The 22156-nt window shown below is 45.5% G+C and overlaps 2 protein-coding genes across 2 annotated transcripts in view; one reads left to right on the forward strand and one right to left on the reverse strand.

Moving 5' to 3' along the window:
* The window catches only part of CIMAP2 (ciliary microtubule associated protein 2), a 76373-nt gene extending 63443 nt beyond the window's left edge, over positions 1-12930 (reverse strand). Inside the window, exon 1 of the mRNA XM_007480529.3 lies at positions 12790-12930. The gene's annotated coding sequence lies outside the window, so the exon portion shown is untranslated. The remainder of the gene's footprint in view (positions 1-12789) is intronic.
* Positions 1-22156, forward strand: part of TTC22 (tetratricopeptide repeat domain 22) — a 43617-nt gene that overhangs the window by 14535 nt on the left and 6926 nt on the right. The window contains exons 2-3 of the mRNA XM_001381459.3: positions 17460-17515; positions 19238-19353. Coding sequence (XP_001381496.2) covers positions 17460-17515; positions 19238-19353 — 172 coding nt within the window. The remainder of the gene's footprint in view (positions 1-17459; positions 17516-19237; positions 19354-22156) is intronic.

Genomic DNA, 22156 nt, shown 5'->3' on the forward strand with positions numbered 1-22156 from the left:
AGAAAGAAAGAGAAAAAGGAAGAAAGGCAGGCAGAAAGAGAGAGAGAGAAAGGAAGGAAGGAAGAAGAGGGGGGGAGGGAAGAAGGAAGATGAATTATTCTTCAGCTGTTATTGTCCATGGGGACTGCTGTATAAAAGGAGTGAAGAGACGGCCTCCCCCTTGTTGAGGGGGCAGATTTTGTCTTTAGTTGGTGGCTTCTGGCCCGCAGGGATATCACTGCACACACGGCTTCACTCATTCATTCCCAACATGCATTAAAAAGCAGAAAGTGGCTCTCCATGGCCACTAGCATCACATACAGCCGGGGCAGAGCCAAGACATGAACAGGGTAACTCATCCCTTACTGAGGATATGAAGCCCTTAGGGAACTGCTTGAGACCAAGAAAGATTAAATGATTTGTCCACAGGCACCCAGCTAGAGCTTATCAGAGGTGGGATTTGAACTCAGATCTTCCTCCTGCTTCTAAGTTCAGCCCTTGAGCTATTACCTGCTTTCTCTTGAAATGGCCCTAGGAAGCTAACATAGGAGGCAGGACATGAAGAGAGATACAGGGAGCATTGAGGTGGCTGGCTCAGTGCATAGAGAGCCAGACTTAGAGACAGGAGAGTCCTGGGTTCAAATATGAACTCAGCCACTTCCTAGAAATGTGACCCTGGGCAAGTCACTTAACCCCATTGCCCAGCCCTCACCACTCTTTTGCTTTGGAACTGATAGCATCATTTCTAAGACAGAAGGTAAGGGCTTAAGAAAAGAGAGATACAAATGCAATGTGGCAGGAGTTGAGGAAGAGGAGGAGGAGGGAGGTGATAATAATAAAGAGCAGCTAATATTTTTATAGTCCTTTACAGTCCGAAAATCACTTTACCAATATTATCTCATTTGAGGCTCACAACAACCCGGAAAGTTAGTGCTGTTGCTAGTCCCACTTTATGATTGAGAAAACTGAGGCAAGGAAGTTAAGTGACTTGTCCAAAGTCACTCAGTCAGTCAGTGTCTAAGGCTGGATTTGAAGCCAGGCTTTTCTCACCCACCTGCCCCAGAAAAAGGAGGGAGAGCACCTATCTGGTTCAAAAGATCAGTGCTGATCAGGGGGAAGTTCTTAAGGAAGGCGCCGCCTAGACCTTGAAGGATAAAGAAAAGGAGTTCCATAAAGAGAGATGAAGGGACTCTTGGCTATTACAAAGGCATGGAGGTGGGAGAGTAGGAGCTGTCTTCAGGAGAAAATGAGTTCTCCAGTCTAGAAACTAAGAAGGATTGTAGGAGAGCAGTGGGAAATAAGGCTGAAAGAACAGGGTGAGGACCAGTGATCCAACATGAGGCTAAGGAATGTGACCTTCGTCCTCCCAACGAGGAGCCATGGAAAGAGATCTGAGAAGGGCAGATCTAGGAATGGGGTAGCCTGTGCAGGTTGGGGTAGAGAGGAGGGAGGAGGAGACTAAAGAGGAGGCCATTAGTCTAGCTGAAGGGTGATGAGGGCCTGAATTGGTAGGGTGGTCCAGTGAGGGGACAGGAGGGATGGATGGGAGATGGGCTGTGCCCTCAGGCAATCAGACCTGGCAACTGATTGGCTGTGGGGGAAAAGGAGGGAGAGGGAAGGGTCGAGGATGATTCTTGTGGGACAGAAGTAGGATGTGTACTTGGACACATTCTCTAGTTGGTGCTCTTCCTTTCCCCCTCTCCTCCTGCCCTTCATTTTCTTTTCAGTAAATATAACAAATGAACTGGAATAGATAAAGCTAGCCTTGAATCCAAGACCTGGGTTCAAATCCCAACTCTGATTCTTCTCTGTTTGGCTAGGTGACCCTAGGCAAGTCCCTTAACCTCTCCGTGCTTCCCAACCCATTTAAAAATGAAAAGTCGAAAGGAGAGTGCTGACTGGGAGAGGGAATTTCCTCCAAGAGTTCCTTATATCCATTTAACCACACATTCTGTCCCTTTGCCTCTCCACAAAACTAACAAGAGGAAGTGCTATTAGCTGGGACAATCAGAACTGACCTCATGAACTGAACCTTGGAAGAAAGTCCAAGAAAGAGGAAAAAAAAGAATATTCAGGTCATCAGAGAATAGCCTGTGCAAAGGCAAGGAGGTGGGACATAGAAAGAAAATAAGCCAATTTGGCTGAAATGTGTCATAATGGAAAAGGCTTGGAAAGGTTCCAATCTGCATTATGAGAGGGAATTTCCTCACTGGGAGTGCCTTCCCAGGAAAGCACTTTTAGCAAAGTGTCTATCCCATAGTAGACAACTAATAAATGTTTCAGGCAGCTAGGTGGTGCAATAGATAGAGTACCAGGCCTGGAATCAGGAAGACTCCTCTTCCTGAGTTCAGACCCAGCCTCAGATGCTTACCAGCTATGTGACCCTGGGAAAGTCACTTTAACCCTGTTTGCCTCAGTTTCTTGAACTGCAAACCACTCCAGTATCTTTGCCAAGAAAACTCCAAATGGTATCATGAAGAGTCAGACCCAAGTGAAAAACAACTGAGCAACAACAACAAATCCATGGGTTTTTCCTGCCTTCCAACTCCATCTTCCAATACAACAACTAACCCTAATGGAGAGAGAGGCACCACCCACGAGAGTGAATTCTTACCAGCCAATCTCAGAATCGAGAAGACTTGAATCCAAGTTCTTCTGACACATGCTGTGGAGGGGACCAGGAGCCAGTTCTCTAACCCCTCTGTGCCTTTGGGTAGCTCTCCACAATGGGAAGCTTACATTGTGAATTTGGAGCTAGAAAGGACCTTGAAGGCCACATAAGCCAATCTTCTAATTCTATGGCAGAGGAAATTTAGGACTAGAGAGTTTGTGTGACTTGCCTAAAGTCCCACAGGTCAATGTTGTCCTCATACTCTGAGTTTCCCAACAGATTTTAATTTGGTCAAAAAAATGAAAATGGCAAAAATGTGAAACCAACATTTAAAACATCATGTTGGACTGTTTGAAATTAATTTTTCAATTCCAGGGTCCCACTTTAAATCAGCTGAATGAAACTCAATTCGTCTTCCTCTGGAGCTCTGAGAGTGCTGTGAAGCAACCCAGGCCCATAGCTATATATATAGATATCAGCCCATGTAGACCCTTCTCTTTTCTGTTCCTTGTGTTCATCTTTCCATAAATCCTCTGTGGAAAAGTTCTAGCAGCCCCCCAGATTGGTGGCCTGCCCCTGGCTCTTTTAATACATTATGGACAGGACAGCTAGGTGGTTCAGTGGACAGAGTACCAGGCCTGGAGTCCGGGGGACAGAGGTTCAAGTGTGGCCTCGGACACTTCCTTAACTATATGGTCCTGGGCAAGTCACTTATCCCTTTTGCCTAGCCCTTCCTCTTCTATCTTAGAGTTGTTACTACGACAGAAAATAAGAGTTGATCTATATATGTATAAAAATGGTCATATTTACATATATAAATCTCTTATGGGCAGTTATAAATGCAACTGGTCAACCTCCTCTTCTACTTCTACATTTCTTTGAGCAGGACTTTTAGCTCATGAAAGTTTCCTCCCAGCAGCCTGACACCCACCATGCCCTTGGATCACAGACAATTAAAATTCTTTTGACATTTTATACCTGTGAACTTTAGATTACTCCACCCTACTTAGTCTAACAAAATCAGGAATGTCTACACCCATAGATTGAAAGCTGGAATCTACTTCAGAACCAGTTAACCCATCTCCTTTGTTTTACATATGAAGAAACTGAGGTCCAGGAAAGTTAGTTGAGTTGCCCAAGGACACACAAGTAGCAGAATGGAAGAGTCTGGATTCAAACACAGGTCCTTTGACCCTAAATCCTGTAAACTTTTTGCTGTACCGTGCTATTTTCTCTCTTTATGTTCCAAATAGTACATGGAGAAAGTCAGGGTCCTATTAAACATATTTCATTCATATTTATATACAGAAGCACACAAATCCTCCCCCAAATATGTTTAGAAACATGTTGTTTCTTACTTGTGGGTAGCCCTCAGCTGTTTTTTCTCTGAGACCTAGATTTAAAAAAAAAAGAAAAAGGAGGGAAAAAAGCCCTCCCAGCCCCACCTATGAGGTAGAGAATGGTTCAGATCCTGTTGCCTTCAGGGGATGAGAGAGGAAAGTTAAAATAAGACTTTCCCAGTCAGTGGGGTCTGCAGATTAGGGAGAGGGAGGAGGGCTGGAGAGGGAGCAGGAAAGAGCTGAAAGCCTGATCCCCAGCTTTGCTTCAGGCAGCTGCACAAATAAAGGTGTGGCTGGACCAACAAACACTCTGCCAGTTGCAGAAGGCCAGAGGCAAGGCCCTCTCTGGGTCAATGTCCCGTTGACACAGACTCTGATCTGTTATCAAGGAAATAGTTTCCTGGTGTTAGGGAAGAAAAGGCATACTCCTGACCGATTGGATATTCAAGGGGGAGGAGAGGAAGGAGATCTGGAGCATGTAGAGAAGGGATGGCCAAGATCTTTTGTTTCTAAGACTTTTGAGCTAAGAATCCAGAATGTCCCAGACTTGGAGTCTGCACTGCTCTGGCCCCATTCCTGACTGAGAGTCAGAAATTCCTCCAAGACCCTCTAGAGATGCTTACAATTGAAAGCATCCGATAAAGAGCCCCTCACTGTTCCAGAGGTAACCCAGGCAACTTTGGAGCAGCTCTGCCTCCAGCCAAGCAACTGCTTTATTAGTACCAGAAACATGGCTCTTGCTTCAAATGCTAGTTTGTTGACTACGTGGCCAAATGACCCTCCCCTCCCTCAAAGGCAGGGACTGACTGCTATTTGTTCAATTACTGGGCAGCTCTAATGAGTAGAAAATGCAGGTATTACAGCCTCTCTGTGGCTTTCCCTGCCTTCCTCCTCCCTGCCTTTCACCCCCCTAATTCCTGGGTCTCCTTTGGGACCAAACAAGAGTGTGATTTCCTCTATAAGCGTAAATATTTTGGTCAAGTAATCAGAAGAGAAGACTCCTTGGAAAAGAGCCTGCTGATGGGAAAGACTGAAGGCAAAAGGAGAGAGGGACAGTGGAGGACGAGATGGAAAGAAAGTGGCATGGAAACCACAGACGAGAACCTGGACAGATCTCAGGAGAAGGTGGAAGATAGAAGGGCCTCGTGTGCTTGATCATAAAGAATTGGTGGCACTGAACAGATGAACAAAGAATGCCCAGCATGGTGACCCTCCTCTAATGCCTTCGTTTATCAATATCCTTCCATTCTAAAATATGGAGCTCAAATCTGAACGTAGTATTCCAGATGTAGTCTGACCGGGGCAGAAGACAGAAGAACTGCCACCTTAGTGATCCTACACACCACACCTTTCTTAGTGTAGCTTCCCCTTTTAGGCTGCCATGTTGATTTATACTGAGCTTGCAGTCCACCAACACCCCTAGATCTTGTTCAGATGAGCAGCTTTCTAACCATGCAGCTCTTTTTAAATTTGTTGTTCAGTCGTTTCAGTCACATCCAACTCTTCATGACCCCTTTTGGGATTTTCTTGGCAAAGATCCTGGAGTTGTTTGCCATTTCCTTCCTGGCTCGTTTTATAAATGAGGAAACTGAGGCAAGTAGGGTTAAGTGGCTTATCCAGGGTCACACAACTAGTGAGTATATGAGGTGATTATTTGAACTCAGAAAGAGGAGTCTTCCTTATTATACACTCAGTGCTCTATTCATTGGACCACCCAGCTGCCTGACTATAAGTTGGTGCCCCTTAATAGGTAAGGAAACTGAAACCCATAGATGGGCCATCATACGTTCTAAAAATTAGTTTTGTGGGACTTTATATTCGTCGTTATAAAAGCACCAAGTCAGGAAGCCTTTGGAGAAACACAGAGAAGACTTAGACCAGAGATCTTCCCATGATGCTCTGGGGCTGGGAAAGTCAGTTGTAGTTTCCCAAAATGAGTGAATTAGGACAATTTCTGAGTGGGAGCTTTGGGGGTACCAAGTCTCTTTCTGAGAAATTGTGGTTGCTGCTTCCTGCTTCCTCCTTTCTCTACTGGCTTCTTCCATCACCCCCCCACACACACACACACCCCTCTTTCCGTGCTGATGCTTTAACAGCCACTGATATGCTGAAGAGTGAAGCCATTGACAATTGGCCATCCCAGAATGCTGGCTGATCACAGGAGTTTCTGTTCAGTGCTCTTCCTGGCTGACACACTTTGCTGCATGTTATTAGCATCATCAGTAGGTTCCTAAGAGGCCAGTCTGATTTAGTGATATTCTCTCCAGAGGGAGAACTCTAAGATTTAAAGCTGGAAAGGATCTTAGAAATCACCTAGTCCAGTCCCTTCCTTATACAAATAAGTCAACTGAAGAGCATCTAGATGGCTCAGTGGATAGTGTCAGGCCTGGAGATGGGAGGTTCTGGGTTCAAATTGGGATCCTAAGCAAGTCACTTAACCCCCCACTGCTTAGCCCTTACCACAGAAGCCTTGGAACCAATTCTTAGAACTAAGTTTAAGACAGAAGTTAAGGGTTATTGGGATTCTTTTTTAAAGTAAGTAAACTGAGGTTCGGAGATGGGAAATTTGTGTCCAGGGCCACACAAGTAGCAAGGAGCAGAACTAGGATATGAACTCATCTCTTTGGATTCAGTTTGGTTCCGTTCCCCAAACATTTATTATGGACTAGTTCTCATGTCTGCAAAGACAAAACGGAAACAGTCCTGCCCTCAAGGTCTTTACATTCTTGAGAAAAACTTCCATCATGTACACAGACAAATACCAATAGGTTCAAAGTAAAAGCAAATTATTTTGAGGGGGATAATGCGAAGCAATAATTCTTGGAGAGTAGAGGACAATCAGGGGGTCCTCTAGGTGGGAAAGAACATTCGAGCATCCCTTGCTCCATATTTCTTTTCTTTTTTTTTTAAAGTCTTACTTTCTGTCTTGGATTCGAGTACTAATTCTAAGATAAAAGAGCAGTAAGGTCTAGGCAATTGGAGTTAAGTGACTTGCCCAAGGTCACACAGTTAGGAAGTAGCTGAGGCCGGGTTTGAACCCAGGTTTGTTTTGTTTGAGCCCAATATTTTGTCCTGAGGGGCATAGGGAGGAGAGAAGTAGCATGACTAGACTTGTGCTCTTGAAATATCAATTCGACTTCAGTGTGGAGAATGGACTGCATGGCCAAGACTTCATCACGAAGGGGCTAGTTTCCTAGTAGTTAAGCTTTACCTTGAAAATCAAGTGACATTTTTTGCTGAACCATATTCAGATCTGTTTCAGGATGGTAAAGTCTGCTTTTCTCTGCTGGTGCAGGAGAGTTAGCTTCATAATCCCATGGGCATGTGTGGCAAGAGCAAAGGATGCCCATGGATGGCCACAAGGATGGCCTGGACTCTTTGCCATGACCAGAGATGACCAGGGTCCTCGCCATCATCAATGAGTCTGTGGCGAACTTATGGGTAGGACATGGCTGAGAGTTCCACAGGATGTTAAAGGGCTACAAGCTGTGTCATTGGAAGGAGTGTCCACACTGATGAGATTGCAGATCCATTGACCTCTCTTGAGTACTTGAATGGAGGATGAGCTGACGGGGGAAGAGACTTGAGACCAGGAGATGAGAGAAACAGGGAATTGTGGAGTTAGATATGAGAGAGACCTTAAGAGATCAACGCCCTCGTTTTATAGACAAGGAATCCAGAACACGAGAGGCGAGAGCCACACAGTCAGCAAATGACTGAGGCAGAATTGAATCCAGATCTTGACTCCAGAACCAGGACTCTGACCATGTTTCTTCTCCTCAAAAAGAAGTGGCCATGCAAAAAGGGATGAGGATTCAAACTAGGACAGTGGCTGTCTGAGTGAACAGCAGGGGATAGATAGCAGAGGAAATACACAAATAGAAATGAAGGGATGCAGGGTGAGTGAGAGGGAGGTATCCCGGATGATGCTGACGTGATGAACTCTAGTGCCTGAAAGAATGAGGTTTGCCTTGACATTACGATAGTATAAAATGTTCCACTTTGGATATGTTGTGGGCAGGAGGCCACATAGGACTAGAACTCAGGAGAGAGAGGGCTGAATGTGGGGATCTGGGCATCATCTGTACAGAAGATCACTGAATGAATCCATGGGCGATGAAGATAAAATCCCCAAAGATGGAAAATAAAAAGGGCTTGAGGCAGAAACCTGGATTTTTAGGGAGGGGAGGGGTGAAACATGAATGTGGCTTAATGGATAGAGAGTCAGGTCTAAAGATGAGAGGTCCTGGGTTCAAATCTGACCTGAGACACTTCCTGTGTTACCTTGGGCAGGAAAATCACTTAATCCCAATTGCCTAGCCCTTTCTGCTCTTCTGTCTTATAACCAACACTTTGTATTAATTCTAAGATAGAAGGTGCACAGATCAAAATACATTTTGACAAAAATTTGTTTTGTTATCTGTTTTTTTTTAATGATGCTCCTGAAACAGACTGAAAGAGAAAAAAAAAGAAATTATTTAGTACCTACTATGTGCCAGCACTGTGCTAAACATTTTATAAATATTATCTTATTTGATTCTAAAAAACCTACAAGATAAGTGCTATTGTTATCCCTATTTATAACCAAAGAAACTGAGACAATAAAGGCTGGTCAGCTCATAATGCCTGAGGAGGGATTTGAACTCGGGTCTCCATCACTCTGGGCCCAACACTCTTATTGGCTGGCTGAGAAAGGATGGGCAGAAAAGCAAGAGGGAATAATGTTAAGGGAGACCAGGTGGGTGAGGCATAGAATGGAAGGTAATCAGTAGTATCAAAAGCTATAGAGAGATGGTCCAGAAAAATGAGACCTGAGAAGGGCCCATATTGTGTAACCACTGAGAGACTATTAGTGACCTGAGAGTTCCCACAGCTGAGAACAGGGATTCCAAACCCATCACTTTCCCAGATGCACAATTCAACAAGTTATAGCTTGCACTGCTAACAGCTCCAGGGTAGGCTGGGCCCCTCCCACGGTGTCACACATCTGCTTTCACTCTTCAATGCATTTTATTTGGGAATGTATCCTAATCCTTCCCTTCCTGCTCTAATGACTTCTTTTTTCCTTTTTAAACCCTTACCTTCCATCTTAGAATCAATACCATGTATTGGTTCCAAGGCAGAAGAATGATAAGGGCTAGGCAATGGGGGTAAAGTGACTTGCCCAGGGTCACACAGCTAGGAAGTGTCTGAGGCCATATTTGAACCCCAAGACCTCCCATCTCTGGGCCTGGCTCTCAATCTACTGAGCCACCCAGCTGCCCCCTCCTAATGATTTCTTAAAGTGGAGGCCCCGGTAGATATCTTTTCCTACCTGCCTTGCTGTGCTTAGGGAAGCAGTATAGCATCTGGTGATGTCCATTAACCCTGAATCTGGGTTCAAATGCTGATACTTGTACCTGGGTGGCATTGGAGAAATCACCTGAACTCTCTAGGACTCAGTTTCCTCATCTGCAAAATAAGATCAGTAGACTAGGTAACCTCGGAGTTCTACCCTAATTTTATATCCATGGTTCTATGATCCTAAGTCATCCAAACTCTCTGGGCTTCCGTTTCCTCATCTGTAAGATGAGTGAATTACAGTCAATGGTTTCAGAGGTCCTCTCTGCCTCTAGGCCCTACCATTCTAAGATCTCAGTCCAGGGAAGTACTGCCCAGAAAGTTTTCAATGGGATCGAGGCCAAGCCACTAATCCACACATCTGAGGTCTTTGGCATCTTTTGGTTCCCTCCTCATTGTCTGGAAATAGGGATCACTCTCCCCCGCCCCCCCCACACACACACACCAGGAAAAGCCCCGAGACTCCATTGTAGACGGTTTCACACTTGGAGTGTGTCCAGGTTCTCAGCTGGAGTATTCCAGATCAGTCCTGGATGCCACATTTCAGGAAATGACATTGACAAACTGGAGCCTGCCCAGAGGGTGGCAATGGGATGGGAAGACAAATGAAGACCATCTTGTACCGAGACTGGCTGGCGAAATCCTTCGAGGGTGTTTAGCCAAGAGAACACTTAGAGGAGAGACAGTGGCACCTTGAAGTACTGGAAGGGGTGTCATTCCACAGGAAAAGGGAGAAGGGGGGGAGATTGTGCTCCATTTGGCCCCAGAACATGGATCTAGCTAGAAACAAGGAGGGATGCTGCAAAGACACAGATTCAGTTCACTAATACTTGTGCTCCTTACCAGTCAGGGCTGTCTAGCAACCATCACCAAACATTTGTTCAGGGCCTACTTTGTGCAACAGTGGAATAGGCTGGCTCCTAAAGGACTTTCAAGCTGGGCTTCCATGGCCTCTTCAAATTCCAAATTTACAGTAGTAGCTGCCCACTGTTTACAGAACTGGGTGCCTAGTGCTGAGATTAGATAAGGGCAATGTTTAGTTAGACATAACCAAGTAAAGATGTAACTAGGGCAGCTAGGTGATGGGGGATAGACCTCCCATCTCAAGGCCTGGCTCCCTAGCTACTCCCCTCACATATATTTTAAAGGAGAAAAGACGACCAGGAGCTAAATGGAGGAGTACATGCTAGATCTTGGAGACAATAGGAAGAGAGCAGTCACAGAAAGTTTTATGCAAATAAGAGTTATTATTATTACTATTAAGAAATAAGACTCATTCCCTGTCCTCGTGGAGCACCCAGTCTACTAGATAACGAGGCACAAACAACTCTACTGAGCATGAAAATACACTAGAGAGGATCAACCCACTGACCAAGGAACAACTAAACAAGTTGTGGTTCTTGAATGTGATAGAATATGAGTGTCTCATAATAAATGATGAAAACGAAAAATCCAGAGAATCACGAGAAGACATCTATGAATTGATGCAAAATGAAATAAGCAGAACCCGGAAAATGACCTAAGCAATAACTGCAATAATATCAACGGAAAAATCATCAAACTAGAAAACCGAATGCTGAGAAATTAGAACAATGAAGTTTGGTCCAGAAGAAAAGAGGAGGGCCACGACCGGCGTGAAATGCTAAAGATGTAAGACTTTCTCCTGAAGTTCCGTTAGTTTTGCTCAACTCTTTTTTTCTTTTTTATTCTTTCAGAGACAGTTGTCTGGGAGGGAGAGAAGAGAGGGATACACTAGGAAATGTAGGTGATGTAAAGACAACAGGGAGCAATAATTTTTTTTTTAAGAGGGGGAAATCCAAGCTCTGTGAGGACCTAAAAGGGAAGGTCATCACTGGTGAAGGAAGTGACAATTCCATTCAACAAACATTTACTGGACATCTGTCAGTTACAAGACCTGGTGCCAGGTAGTGAGGATACCAAGATTAAATATATGTACATATATATATATACATCTTAATTTAGAACTTTTATTTCATAAATTATTGCAAATAATACAACTCAGAAACAAAAACCTGTGAATTTTGAGGCAGGAGCTATATATTCTGACCATCACTCACCCATAACTTCATAAACATCAGTAAATCATCTTAATATAAAATCCTGAGGGGGCAGCTAGGTGGCTCAGTGGGTAGAGAGTCAGACCTGGAGCATGGAGCCTCAAGCCAGGGACTTCAAATCTGGCCTCAGACACTTCCTAGCTGTGTGACCCTGGACAAGTCACTTGACCCCAGTTGTCCAGCCCTTACTACTTACTCTTCTGTCCTGGAACTGATATATAATCTTGATTCTAAAAAAGAAAGGTTTTTAAAAATAAAATAGTCCCTGTCCTCAAGGAGCTTACATTCTACTAACTCTCTACTCAAGCCTATCCAGATTATCATTATTCTTATCAATAACAGTAGCTTGGAGGCAACTGGGTAGCTCAGTGGATGGAGAGCCAGGCCTAGAGACGGGAGGTCCTGGGTTCAAATCTGGCCTCAGACACTTCCCAGCTGTGTGACCCTGGCCAAGTCACTTAACCCCCATTGCCTAGCCCTGCCCACTCTTCTGCCTTGGAACCACAATATTGGTTCCAAGACAGAAGGTAAGGGTTTAATAAATAAATAAATATAGTAATAGTAGCTAGTACTTATATAACATTTTAAAGTTTGCAAAACATTTTACATTGAATGCCTATCTCATTTAAAACTCAGAGATGGTAGATGCTGTTATCATCCCCATTTTACAGATGAGGAAACTCAGAGTGAAAGAGGTTAAATAATAATAGCTCAAATTTATGTAGCATCTTAAGGTTTGCAAAATATTTCATACTCTTTGGCCTTTATAATCTCTCTGGGTTCTTGGGTGTTATATTTATTTTTAAACCCTTACCTTCCATCTTGGTGTTAATACTGTGTATTGGTTCCAAGGTAGAAGATCAGAAGGGCCAGGCAATGGGGGTCAAGTGACTTGCCCAGGGTCACACAGCTAGGAAGTGTCAGAGGCCAGATTTGAACCTGGGACCTCCCATCTCTAGGCCTGGCTCTCCATCCACTGAGCTACCCAGCTGCCCTCTCGGGTGTTATTATTATCTGCATTTGACTGATAAGGAAACTGAGGCAGACAGAAGTTAAGTGATTTGCCTAAGGTCACACAGCCAGTCAGAGGCTGGGATTCAGCCTCAGGTCTCCCTCATTGTCTCTGACTTGAATTCAAGCCCTAATTCAAAGAAAATCTTCCTTTGGAGTAAGTTCTGACGAGGCTTTGGAGGTTCGTACTTGTCTCCTTCCTCCACTTCCATAGAATGGGTAGCTGCGTCTGCCCTCAGTCTCCAGGGCCCCCTGCTTTCCCTGGGTCACTGTAAGCAGCATCCCGTGCTAGCCTGGTAACAAGGGAAGCTCCCTCGGAATCTCCGGTTCCCATCAAAGCCCGGGAGCCCCAGTGCTTGGCTCCTGGAGACTCCTGTTAGCCTGGCATCAAAGTCTCTGTGGAACCGCTTTGTTCTGGTCCTTTACTTACCTGGAGAGCACATCTGGCCTTTCCTCTCTTCCTCGGCTTCTCCTCGAAGCCCTCCAGCGAAGGAGGCTCTCCCTCAGCCCCTGCACCTCGCTGAGAGAGGGGGAGTGAAGCAGGTCCCTCCTGGCTCTCCTCTGCCAGGGGATGGTTTGGCTCAAACGTAACCCACAATAGCTTTGTAGTTATGTAACAGCCTTTTCCTGGTTGCTCCTAGCAACAGTTTCAGCACCTTTTTCTGCTCCCACCAGAAAAAACTAAGATACAGAGTGAGCAGAAGCAAAGGCCCCTGGGAGTCAGGCAGGATCCTCTGGGGCATCTCCTTCCTGGGGCTGAGGTGAAGGGAGCAGAAATCTGTTCACGAGGCCAACGTGGGAATCTATTACTGCCCCAGAGGGTAAAACCCAACCTCAGCCCTCTGCTTGAAAAATCCAGGGGGAGGCTTGGGGGCAGCTAGGTGGCTCAGTGATGAGAGAGCCAGGTCTAGAAATGGGAGACCAAAGGGTCAAATCTGGCCAGACACTTCCTATTTGTGTGACCCTGGACAAGTCACTTAATGCCCCCAATTGCCTAGCCTTTACACTCTCCTGCTTTGGAACCCATACTTGAATTTAGTTTAAGACAGTAGGTAAGGGTTAAAAAAAATCTGGCCTCAGACACTTCCTAGCTGTATGACCCTGGGCAAGTCACTTAAACCCAAATGCCTAGCTCTTCCTGCTCTTCTGTTTTGGAACTAATACTTAGTATTGATACTAAGACAGAAGGCAAGGATTAAGAAAAAACCATAGTGGGGTACCTAGGTGGTACAGTGAATAGAGTACCAGACTTGGAGTCAAGAGGACCTGAGTTCAAATTTGAGCTCAGATTCTTACTAGCTCTGTGATCCTGAGCAAGTCACTTAACCCTGTTTGCCACCAAAAAGAAGAAGAAGAAAGAGGAGGAGGAGGAGGAGAAGTAGAAGAAGAAGCAGCAGCAGCAGCAGCATGAATTACAAGGACCCAATCCCCTCTTTTTTATAGAGGAAGAAACAAAAAGTCAGAGAGAAGGAAGCACATGCTCAAGGTCACTCAGCTAACTAGTGGCAGAATTGGCTTTGATACTTGGAAAATTCATGCTGTTTTGTTCAAAGAGCCAACTGGGCACCTGGGTGCCTCTGGAAGCTATTGCAGAGCTCGTCCCTCATAACTTTTGCTATAGAAATTTCACTCTTCAAGACTATTGCAACCACCCCTGCAATTTAAGGATATTGCCACCAAGTGGCAGTCCAGCAAGCACCATGTAAACCCTCTTTACTTGTCTAGAAATGACTCAAAGCATGAAGCCCACTCACTGATGCTGATCACAACTGTCTTTTTCATTCTATTGGACTTGTAGGGGATGAAATTAATATGGTTTGACTAAATATAAGAGAATGTTCTAGTCACCAATATCGTAACTCAAGTCAGAATGACTTTTTACTTAGCAGCTTTTATTTACAAAATAGAGGGAAAGAATAGAGAAATATGAAAGAGGATAGAGTAAGCAGTCTAGCTTATCACCCTAAATGTTTCTCTGGTGCTTGGCACAATTCAGACAGGGCTTATTAAACCTCCACCAGAGAACCCTCAGCTGGAGGGCTATTTAGCTGGAGGACCCAGTGGTGAACAAACAGAGCCTCCTTTGGAAACTAATCTCTCTAGAAGCCAGGAAAGGAGTCAGCTTTTTCACTCATCCACATTGTAGTCCAAAGGGGAAGATCCAAAAGCAGTCATACCAAATGCTAGTGTCCCAGGTCCACACTGAAGAAGGTCCTCCACCAGCCTCCAGAGCTTTTAAAAAGATCGCAGACCTCATAACAGGAAGTTTCTGCCACTTTTAAAGACCCTTTTTTGCATTACTTCCTGTGCCTTCCTCCACTTTAGAGGAACAATTGTAATCTTTAAATTTGCTTAGGACTGCCCGGGGGGCAGTCAGTTGTTTCTGTAGGTACAAACCCCTTTAGTAAGTAGTTTGTGGACTTCCCCTACTTTAGGGTTAAGTAAGGGTGTATTCCATTTTGTTGATTAAATTTAAAAGTAGGCAAGGAGAGAGTTAATCCCATCTTCACAGACTTAACTCACTTTTTTTTTCCTTCTAAACCCTCACCTTCCACCTTAGAATCAATACTGTGTATTGGTTCCAAGGCAGAAGAGCAGTAAGGGCTAGGCAATGGAGATTAAGACCCTGACTTGCCCAGGGTCACACAGCTAGGAAGTATCTGAGGCCAGATTTTAACTCAGGGTCCTCCTGACTCCAGCTCTGGCTCTCAAACCACTGAGCCACTTAGCTGCCCCCTTAAATGTATTAAGTGCCTGCCTCATGCCAGGCCCTATGCTGGGAGGATTGGGAAGCTGAGATGAAAACTGGCATTGTTTCCTAGCCTAGAGAACAATCCATGATAACGATTATTGGAAATCTATGTTGGTAGAAATGCCACCTGATATAGAAAGCCACATCATAAAAAGAAAAGGCAAATAAATAAATAAGTGAACAATGAAAATAAAAAGGAAGAGGCAAAAAACTGTGTCTCTTTGAACTAGAGAAGATACAAAAAGGAGGGAGGATATAATTGCTGCCTTCAAGTATCTAAATGAAGGGTCAACTTGGGTCAGAAAGAGAGCAGAAGTCTGTGAGGACTCTGTCAAAAACCATTAATGGGGCAGGCAAGTGATTCAGTGGATAGAGTCAGGCCTGGAGATGGGAGGTCCTGGGTTCAAAATTGATCTCAGATACTTCCTAGCTGTGTGACCCTGGGCAAGTCACTGAACCCCCATTGCCTAGCCCTTTGGGTTCTTCTGCCTTGGAACCAATGCACAGTACTGATTCTAAGACAGAAGATAAGAGTTTAAAAATGTTAATAAGGCTAGCCTGAAATAATCAAAACTGGATGAAACTAACCAGGCTCTCTATGATGGCCACCTCTTCCTTTTCTAGAGTGTCAATTAAAAATATTAAAATGTTTAATTAAGAGCATTAAAAATTTCTCTGCCTTTCTTCAGCTTCACCATCCTGCCCTCATTCTCCCCAGGCTCTCAGAGATCACTGATGGGGGCTCAAACATCACAGCCATCAGTTTTTTCAGTACCCTCGAAGGTAACTGAGTTTGCCATCATGAGTCAGGTCAGGTCAGCTTAGTGCTCTCTTACTGACTCTTTGTCCACTTCCGGCTTTCCTGCCACAATGGCCATTTTTGTTCTTTTTTTCCAGCCCAGAGTCTTCTCTTTTGTAAAGAAAACAGATAAAGAGTAAAAGTACCTTCTGTACCTTCTCTCCTACATCATTGCTGACCCTATACAGCTTGCACTCTTGTAGGGGAGATAAGCCAGTCAGTCAACAAGCATTTATTAACCCCTTAATAATAATAATTATTACAATAGCCACATTTACATAGCAATTTAAGGTTTATGAAGTGATTTATAAATGTTACCTTATTTGATCCTCATAACGACCCCCCATTTTTCAGATGAGGAACTAAGGCAAATAGAGGTTAAGTGACTTGTCCAGGATGACACAGCAAGTAAGTATCTGACTCAGGATTTGAACTCAGGTCTTCCTGACTTTGGGTCTAGTACTCCATTCACTGATTTACCAATGCAGTGGTAAGGTTGGAAGTCTGATGTTCAGGGCTTTTAGGAGGAAGTGTGGATGGTGAGCAAAGGAGAAAGGCAATATGGACTACTAAAAGGCAGAGTGGGAAAGGAAAATTCAGGAGTACTTTTTTAAGGGTAGAGAAGACTTGAAAATCTTTTGAGGCTGAGAAGAAGGAAATAATGGAGGAGTGACTGAAGACAGGAGACAGAGAGAGGCTCTAGGAAAGGATGGTCATAGAAGAAGGGAAGCCAAATGGAATTCTGAATCCAAATGGACCTCAAGTGGTCCCCTAGCCCAACCTCCACCTGAATAAGAATCCTGAGGATTCCGAGGAGCACTGGTGCCAACCCCACCTCTGCTACTTTCTATCTGACCTTGGGCAAGTCGTTGAACCTCCCTAGGCCTCAGTTTCCTCATCTGTCAGAAGAGAGAGTTGGTCCCAATGACCTCGAAGGTCCCTTCTAACTAGATCTGTCATCCCTGAATGCCAGTGATGAGGAACCCACTTCTACTTGAGGCAATTCACAGCACTGGAAGACAGTGCTGGTTGTTAGGGAGTCTAGAGGCAGGAAGGGACCAGCGATCAGAGCCTGAGAGGGCATCTAACTCAGGCTAGATGTTTTACAGATAGGGAAACTGAGACCCAGAGGTTAAATAACTTGCAGGATTTGAATCCAGGGCCTCTGGTTCCCAATCCTTTCCACTTAGGATCCTAGACTTAAAGCAGAAAGGAATTTCAGAAACCTTTGAGTTCGACCTCATTTTGCACTCGAGGCCCCATATATGGCGGGGGCTCTATAAACACTTGTTTGACTGATAGGACAAGTGGCTTTCCCAAGTTTGAGGGGCAGAGCTGGAGCTTAAACTCAAGTCCTGAGAGCGAATGCAGCACTGAATGCCAGGATGGGCTTGAAAAATGAGGAAGCCCATTCATCGCCTTGTCTGGCACCGGGACGGTCCAGGCTGTGGGAGGCAGAAGGGCAGAGATTTCTCCCCAAGTAGGCGAGGCTGAGGAAGGAGCTCCAGGAAGGAAGATGTTTCCATTGACCTCCCTTTGTCTGCGCTAGATCCCGCTGGAGGAGAAACGAGGCTGGTACTTCACAATGGCAACGCTATTCCTCAGGTAAGAGGTAATGGGCCAGTGGAGGGAGGAGAGCCTGGACAGGAGGAGGGGTCCTGCCCACACATGGCCGGGGCCAGAGAAGCAGCAGGGGTTGGGGTGTCTCCAGAGGGAGCTTGAGTAAGGGCAGGGGAAGCTCCCGTGTGTGCCCAGGTTCATCGCCCCTTGAAAACCCAAAAAGGGCTCCAGAGAGATTGGGCTATCCCAGGGTCCAGCATGGGGCAGGAGGCTCCTAAGTGCTTGCTGATGGATGATGGATTGATTGGCCATCGGATGTCGGTCAGGGCTTCTGAAGGCACTGAGAAAGGCTAGAATCTCTTCCACCTTTGGGGACCCACAGCAGAAATTGTAAAAAAATAGACACAAACAAACAAATGAGAGTGTGACCGTTTGATTTTTTAATAGACTTAGTAAATGCCTTTTTTTGGTGCAAAGATACTAATTAGGAGGCATAGAGGACAGAGCTTTGGACTTGGAGTCACATTGGGAGTCTGTTAGTTATTATGTGAACTTGGGCAAGCCTCTTCCTCTCTGGGCCTCAGTTTCTACATCTGTAAAATGAGAAGGTTGGGCTAGAAGGACTCTCTGGTTTGACCCAGCTCTCCTTCTATTCTCCTCTATGATCTTATCGAGCAGAGCAATATATGGAAAAAGCCCTTAGCATGTGCCTGGTACACAGTGTTCATCTAATAAATGGTTATTCCCTTCCCTTATTTCTCTCCGGCTCTAAGTCTAGGCTCTTAACAATCTATGAAAGGCTTGGCTCAGATCATGGGTCCATAGAAGGTTTAAAAATATTTGGCTCCTTCCTTTGTCATCCTATACTGTGGAGGGGTTCAGATGGTTCCCCCAGACTGCCTGCTTGAGGAGAAAAAGGGAGATGCATGAGAAAACTGTCTCAAAACCCTTGCTCTGGGGGGGCAGCTGGGTAGCTCAGTGGATTGGGAGCCAGGCCTAGAGATGGTCCTGGGTTCAAATCCAACCTCAGACACTGCCCAGCTGTGTGACCCTGGGCAAGTCACTTCACCCCCATTGCCTAGTCCTTACCACTCTTCTCCCTTGAAATCCAAGACAGAAAGTAAGGATTAAAAAAAAAAAACCTGCTCTGGGAGTCTCCTGCAATGAGAGCATCCTTTGATTTGAACTCCTGAATGGGGAGGAGAGGACTGATCTCACTTTTGCTTTTGAGTCCCTAGTACTTAGCCTAGCATCTGGCTCATAGTAGGTAATTAATAAATGGAAGCCAGGCAGGCCAGGAGAAAGCCCTTGCCCTTCATTGTCCCAGAGGTCTTTATTGCTCTGACTCCAGCTGGATCACCATTAGCAAGTCACTTTACATTCTCTGAGCCTTGGTTTCCCCAACTGTAAAATAGAGAATGGTGAAAATATAAAACAATACTTACTCTCTTGACCTCACAGGGCTCATGCAATGGTAGCTCTGATGATTATTTTAATCTGAGACCCCACTTGAGCTCATGACCCTATGGCTTCCCCCTCAAATTGGGCACCATTAATGTCCTCTAGTCCAACCCCCCTGTTTTACAGAAGGAACAACTGTGTGGGGAAGAGAAATGTTTAATCTCCTCATAGGAATGGAGCCCCAAACCCTAAGAGTAAACTTGGAGGGTCCTGGGGAAGGAGAGGCTTGCTTGGCAGGGGGAAATTTCAGCTGCTCAATTCAGTGGGAGAGAGGGACTGACCCACTGTATCCTGGTCCTTCCCCAGGCTAGATGGCATCTTACTGAATCAGGGCACTGAGGAGCAGAAGAGGCTGGTTCCCTTTAACCGCACCCTCAAGCTGCTCCGGGAAGTGGTCAAGTCCTCCAGCACCTACCATCGAGGTAATCAGAGCCTGCCAACCCATGCCAGGCCAAGAGTCCCTCTTATTCCTCCTCATCTTCCTGGGTTCCTTCAGTCTGGCCTGGCCCCAGCCCCCACCCTCATTCCATCTGAATTCCTGCCTTTTCCCTACCCCATCTGCTGCCTAGTCCACATTCCTGCACTTTGTGTCCTGGTCCTCGCCCCTGACCTCTCCTTATCTTTGACCCTGTCTGAGTCTCTGTCTCTCTCTGGGCTACAGTTAAAACAGCCCTGCCTCTGGATAGAGATGTTCAAATACTGCCTCTACCACTTCCTGCCTTTGTGACCTTGGGTCAGACTTCCAGTCCTTCTGCCTCAGTTTCCTCATCTGCAAAAAACAAGGGGGTTAAGCTAGATGGCCTTGGAGGTCCCTTCCTGTGCTAGATCTGCCCTATCTGTATTTGGTTTTATTGCTTTCTTTGTCTTTGTCCTTCTGACTCATTCTCTTGCTTTGTCTTTCTCCCTCTATCCTTTAGCCTTTGTTTGTTGACTCCTTTTCTCTCCCTCTCTGTCTCTTTCTCATTTTCTTTTTCTTGGTCTCATTCTGTTTCTCTGTCTGTCTCTGTCTCTGTCTCTCTGTCCCCCCTAGCCCCAACCTAACCGATATCATTCCACTTCTGGAAAAGGATCCCAAAACTTCCCAATGTTGGGAAGTTTTCTTTTCTCTCCCCCCCTCCCAGCCCCCAATATTAAGTAGCGAGGGGATACAGTGGATAGAGCTGGAGCTGAAGTCAGGAAGACTGCCTACTAACCAGCTGTGTGACTCTGGGGCTAGTCATTTAACCTCCTCCCCCTCAGTTTCTTCATCTATCAAATGGGAATAATAATAGAATCCACCTTTCAGGGCTCTTGTGAGAAACAAGATACAGATTGTAAAGTATTTAAAAGTAGGTGCTTTAATAAGTGGTCCTTCCTAATGGAGGAAACAACATGCAAACTGCTATGGACAGTAGAAGGAGAAGGGAATCTCAGAGGGAAGGCATGGAAGACCCCAGCAAAGACATTTTTTTAACTCTTTCCTTCTGTATTAGTATATCTTAGCGGCTCTGTGCTCTCTCCCGGGTGTATGGTCTGAGAAGCTTTCTCTTTACTGAAGCTATTCTTTCCTTTGCTTCAAGTTATTATTATTACATCTTATAAAAATAATACTTGGAGGGGGCAGCTGGGTAGCTCAGTGGATTGAGAGCTAGCCCTAGAGATGGGAAGTCCTAGGTTCAAATCTGGCCTCAGACACTTCCCAGCTGTGTGACCCTGGGCAAGTCACTTCACCCCCATTGCCTAGCCCTTACCACTCTTCTGCCTTGGAGTCAAGAAGGTAAGGGTTTAAAAAAAAATACTTGGAGTATTTGGATATTAATTTTTAATCTTACAATTCTGAGATAGAGAGAGGTAAGGGCTAGACAATTAAAGTTAAGGGACTTGCCAGAGACCAGATTTGAACCCAGGTCTTCCCAACTCTAGGGCTGGCACTCTATCCATTGTGCCACCCAGCTGTTCCAAAAACCTTTTGAAGGAAGCCAAGAAAACCAGGAAGCAGAGGGGCGGAAGGAGATAATTCCCTGAGAAATGACCAGCAGAAGCGCCCCAAGTCAGGTGACGGAGTGTTATATGGGAGGACTAGCCAGGCTCAGAGTCTGAATCTAGGAGTCAGTAAGGTATAGAAAGACTGGAGAGGGAGGACCAGCTTTGAAGGGCTTTAAAAGCCAAACAGAGGATGCTCTATTTGATGTTGGACATGACAGGGGGCTACTGGAGTGACACGGCAAGATCTGAGCTTCAGGAAGCTGTCAGGGCAAAAGCAGGTCAAAGCCAGCGTCCCAAAAGGCACCTGCCAGGCCTGCTTACCAGCTTCAGTCATAGAAAATGGAATTTAGTAGGAAGTTTCACACTTGGGTTCCCAAATCCAAATTCCTAAGTACAAGAAGGGGGAGAGAGGAAGCCGGCGGTGCATCTGTAATGCTTATCTTGCCTATTTCTTATTTACGTGTTGCTCTCCTACATGGTGTCTCCTATTAGTGTGAGAGCCCCTTGAGGCCAAGGACTTTATTTTATTTTATTTTATTTTGCCATTCCTCTGCACTTAGCACAGTGCCTGGCATACAGTAGGGACATAATAAATGCTTATTAGCTGATGATCAGAAAAAGTCCTGGGAGAGTTAGTCAACAGCAAGCTCTGTCTTAGCTGTAGGTCCCTGGACAAGTCACTTCTCCCTGTTGGCCGCCATTTTCTTGGCTGCAAATGAGCTGAAGAAGGAAATGGCAAACCCCCTTGGTCACTTAGCTGTGGGTCCCTGGACAAGTCACTTCTCCCTGTTGGCCGCCATTTTCTTGGCTGCAAATGAGCTGAAGAAGGAAATGGCAAACCCCCTTGGTCACTTAGCTGTGGGTCCCTGGACAAGTCACTTCTCCCTGTTGGCCGCCATTTTCTTGGCTGCAAATGAGCTGAAGAAGGAAATGGCAAACCCCCTTGGTCACTTAGCTGTGGGTCCCTGGACAAGTCACTTCTCCCTGTTGGCCGCCATTTTCTTGGCTGCAAATGAGCTGGAGAAGGAAATGGCAAACCCCCTTGGTCACTTAGCTGTGGGTCCCTGGACAAGTCACTTCTCCCTGTTGGCCGCCATTTTCTTGGCTGCAAATGAGCTGGAGAAGGAAATGGCAAGCACGTCCGCATCATTGCCAAGAAAAGCCCCAGTGAGGACGTGAAGAGTCAGCCGCACCATATTGACCACCACCAAGAAAGACTTCTTAAGTGGGCAGAGCCGTCCTGGAGGGACTGGTGGCTGG

The sequence above is a fragment of the Monodelphis domestica genome, chromosome 2 (assembly GCF_027887165.1).
Source record: "Monodelphis domestica isolate mMonDom1 chromosome 2, mMonDom1.pri, whole genome shotgun sequence".
Lineage (NCBI taxonomy): Eukaryota > Metazoa > Chordata > Mammalia > Didelphimorphia > Didelphidae > Monodelphis > Monodelphis domestica.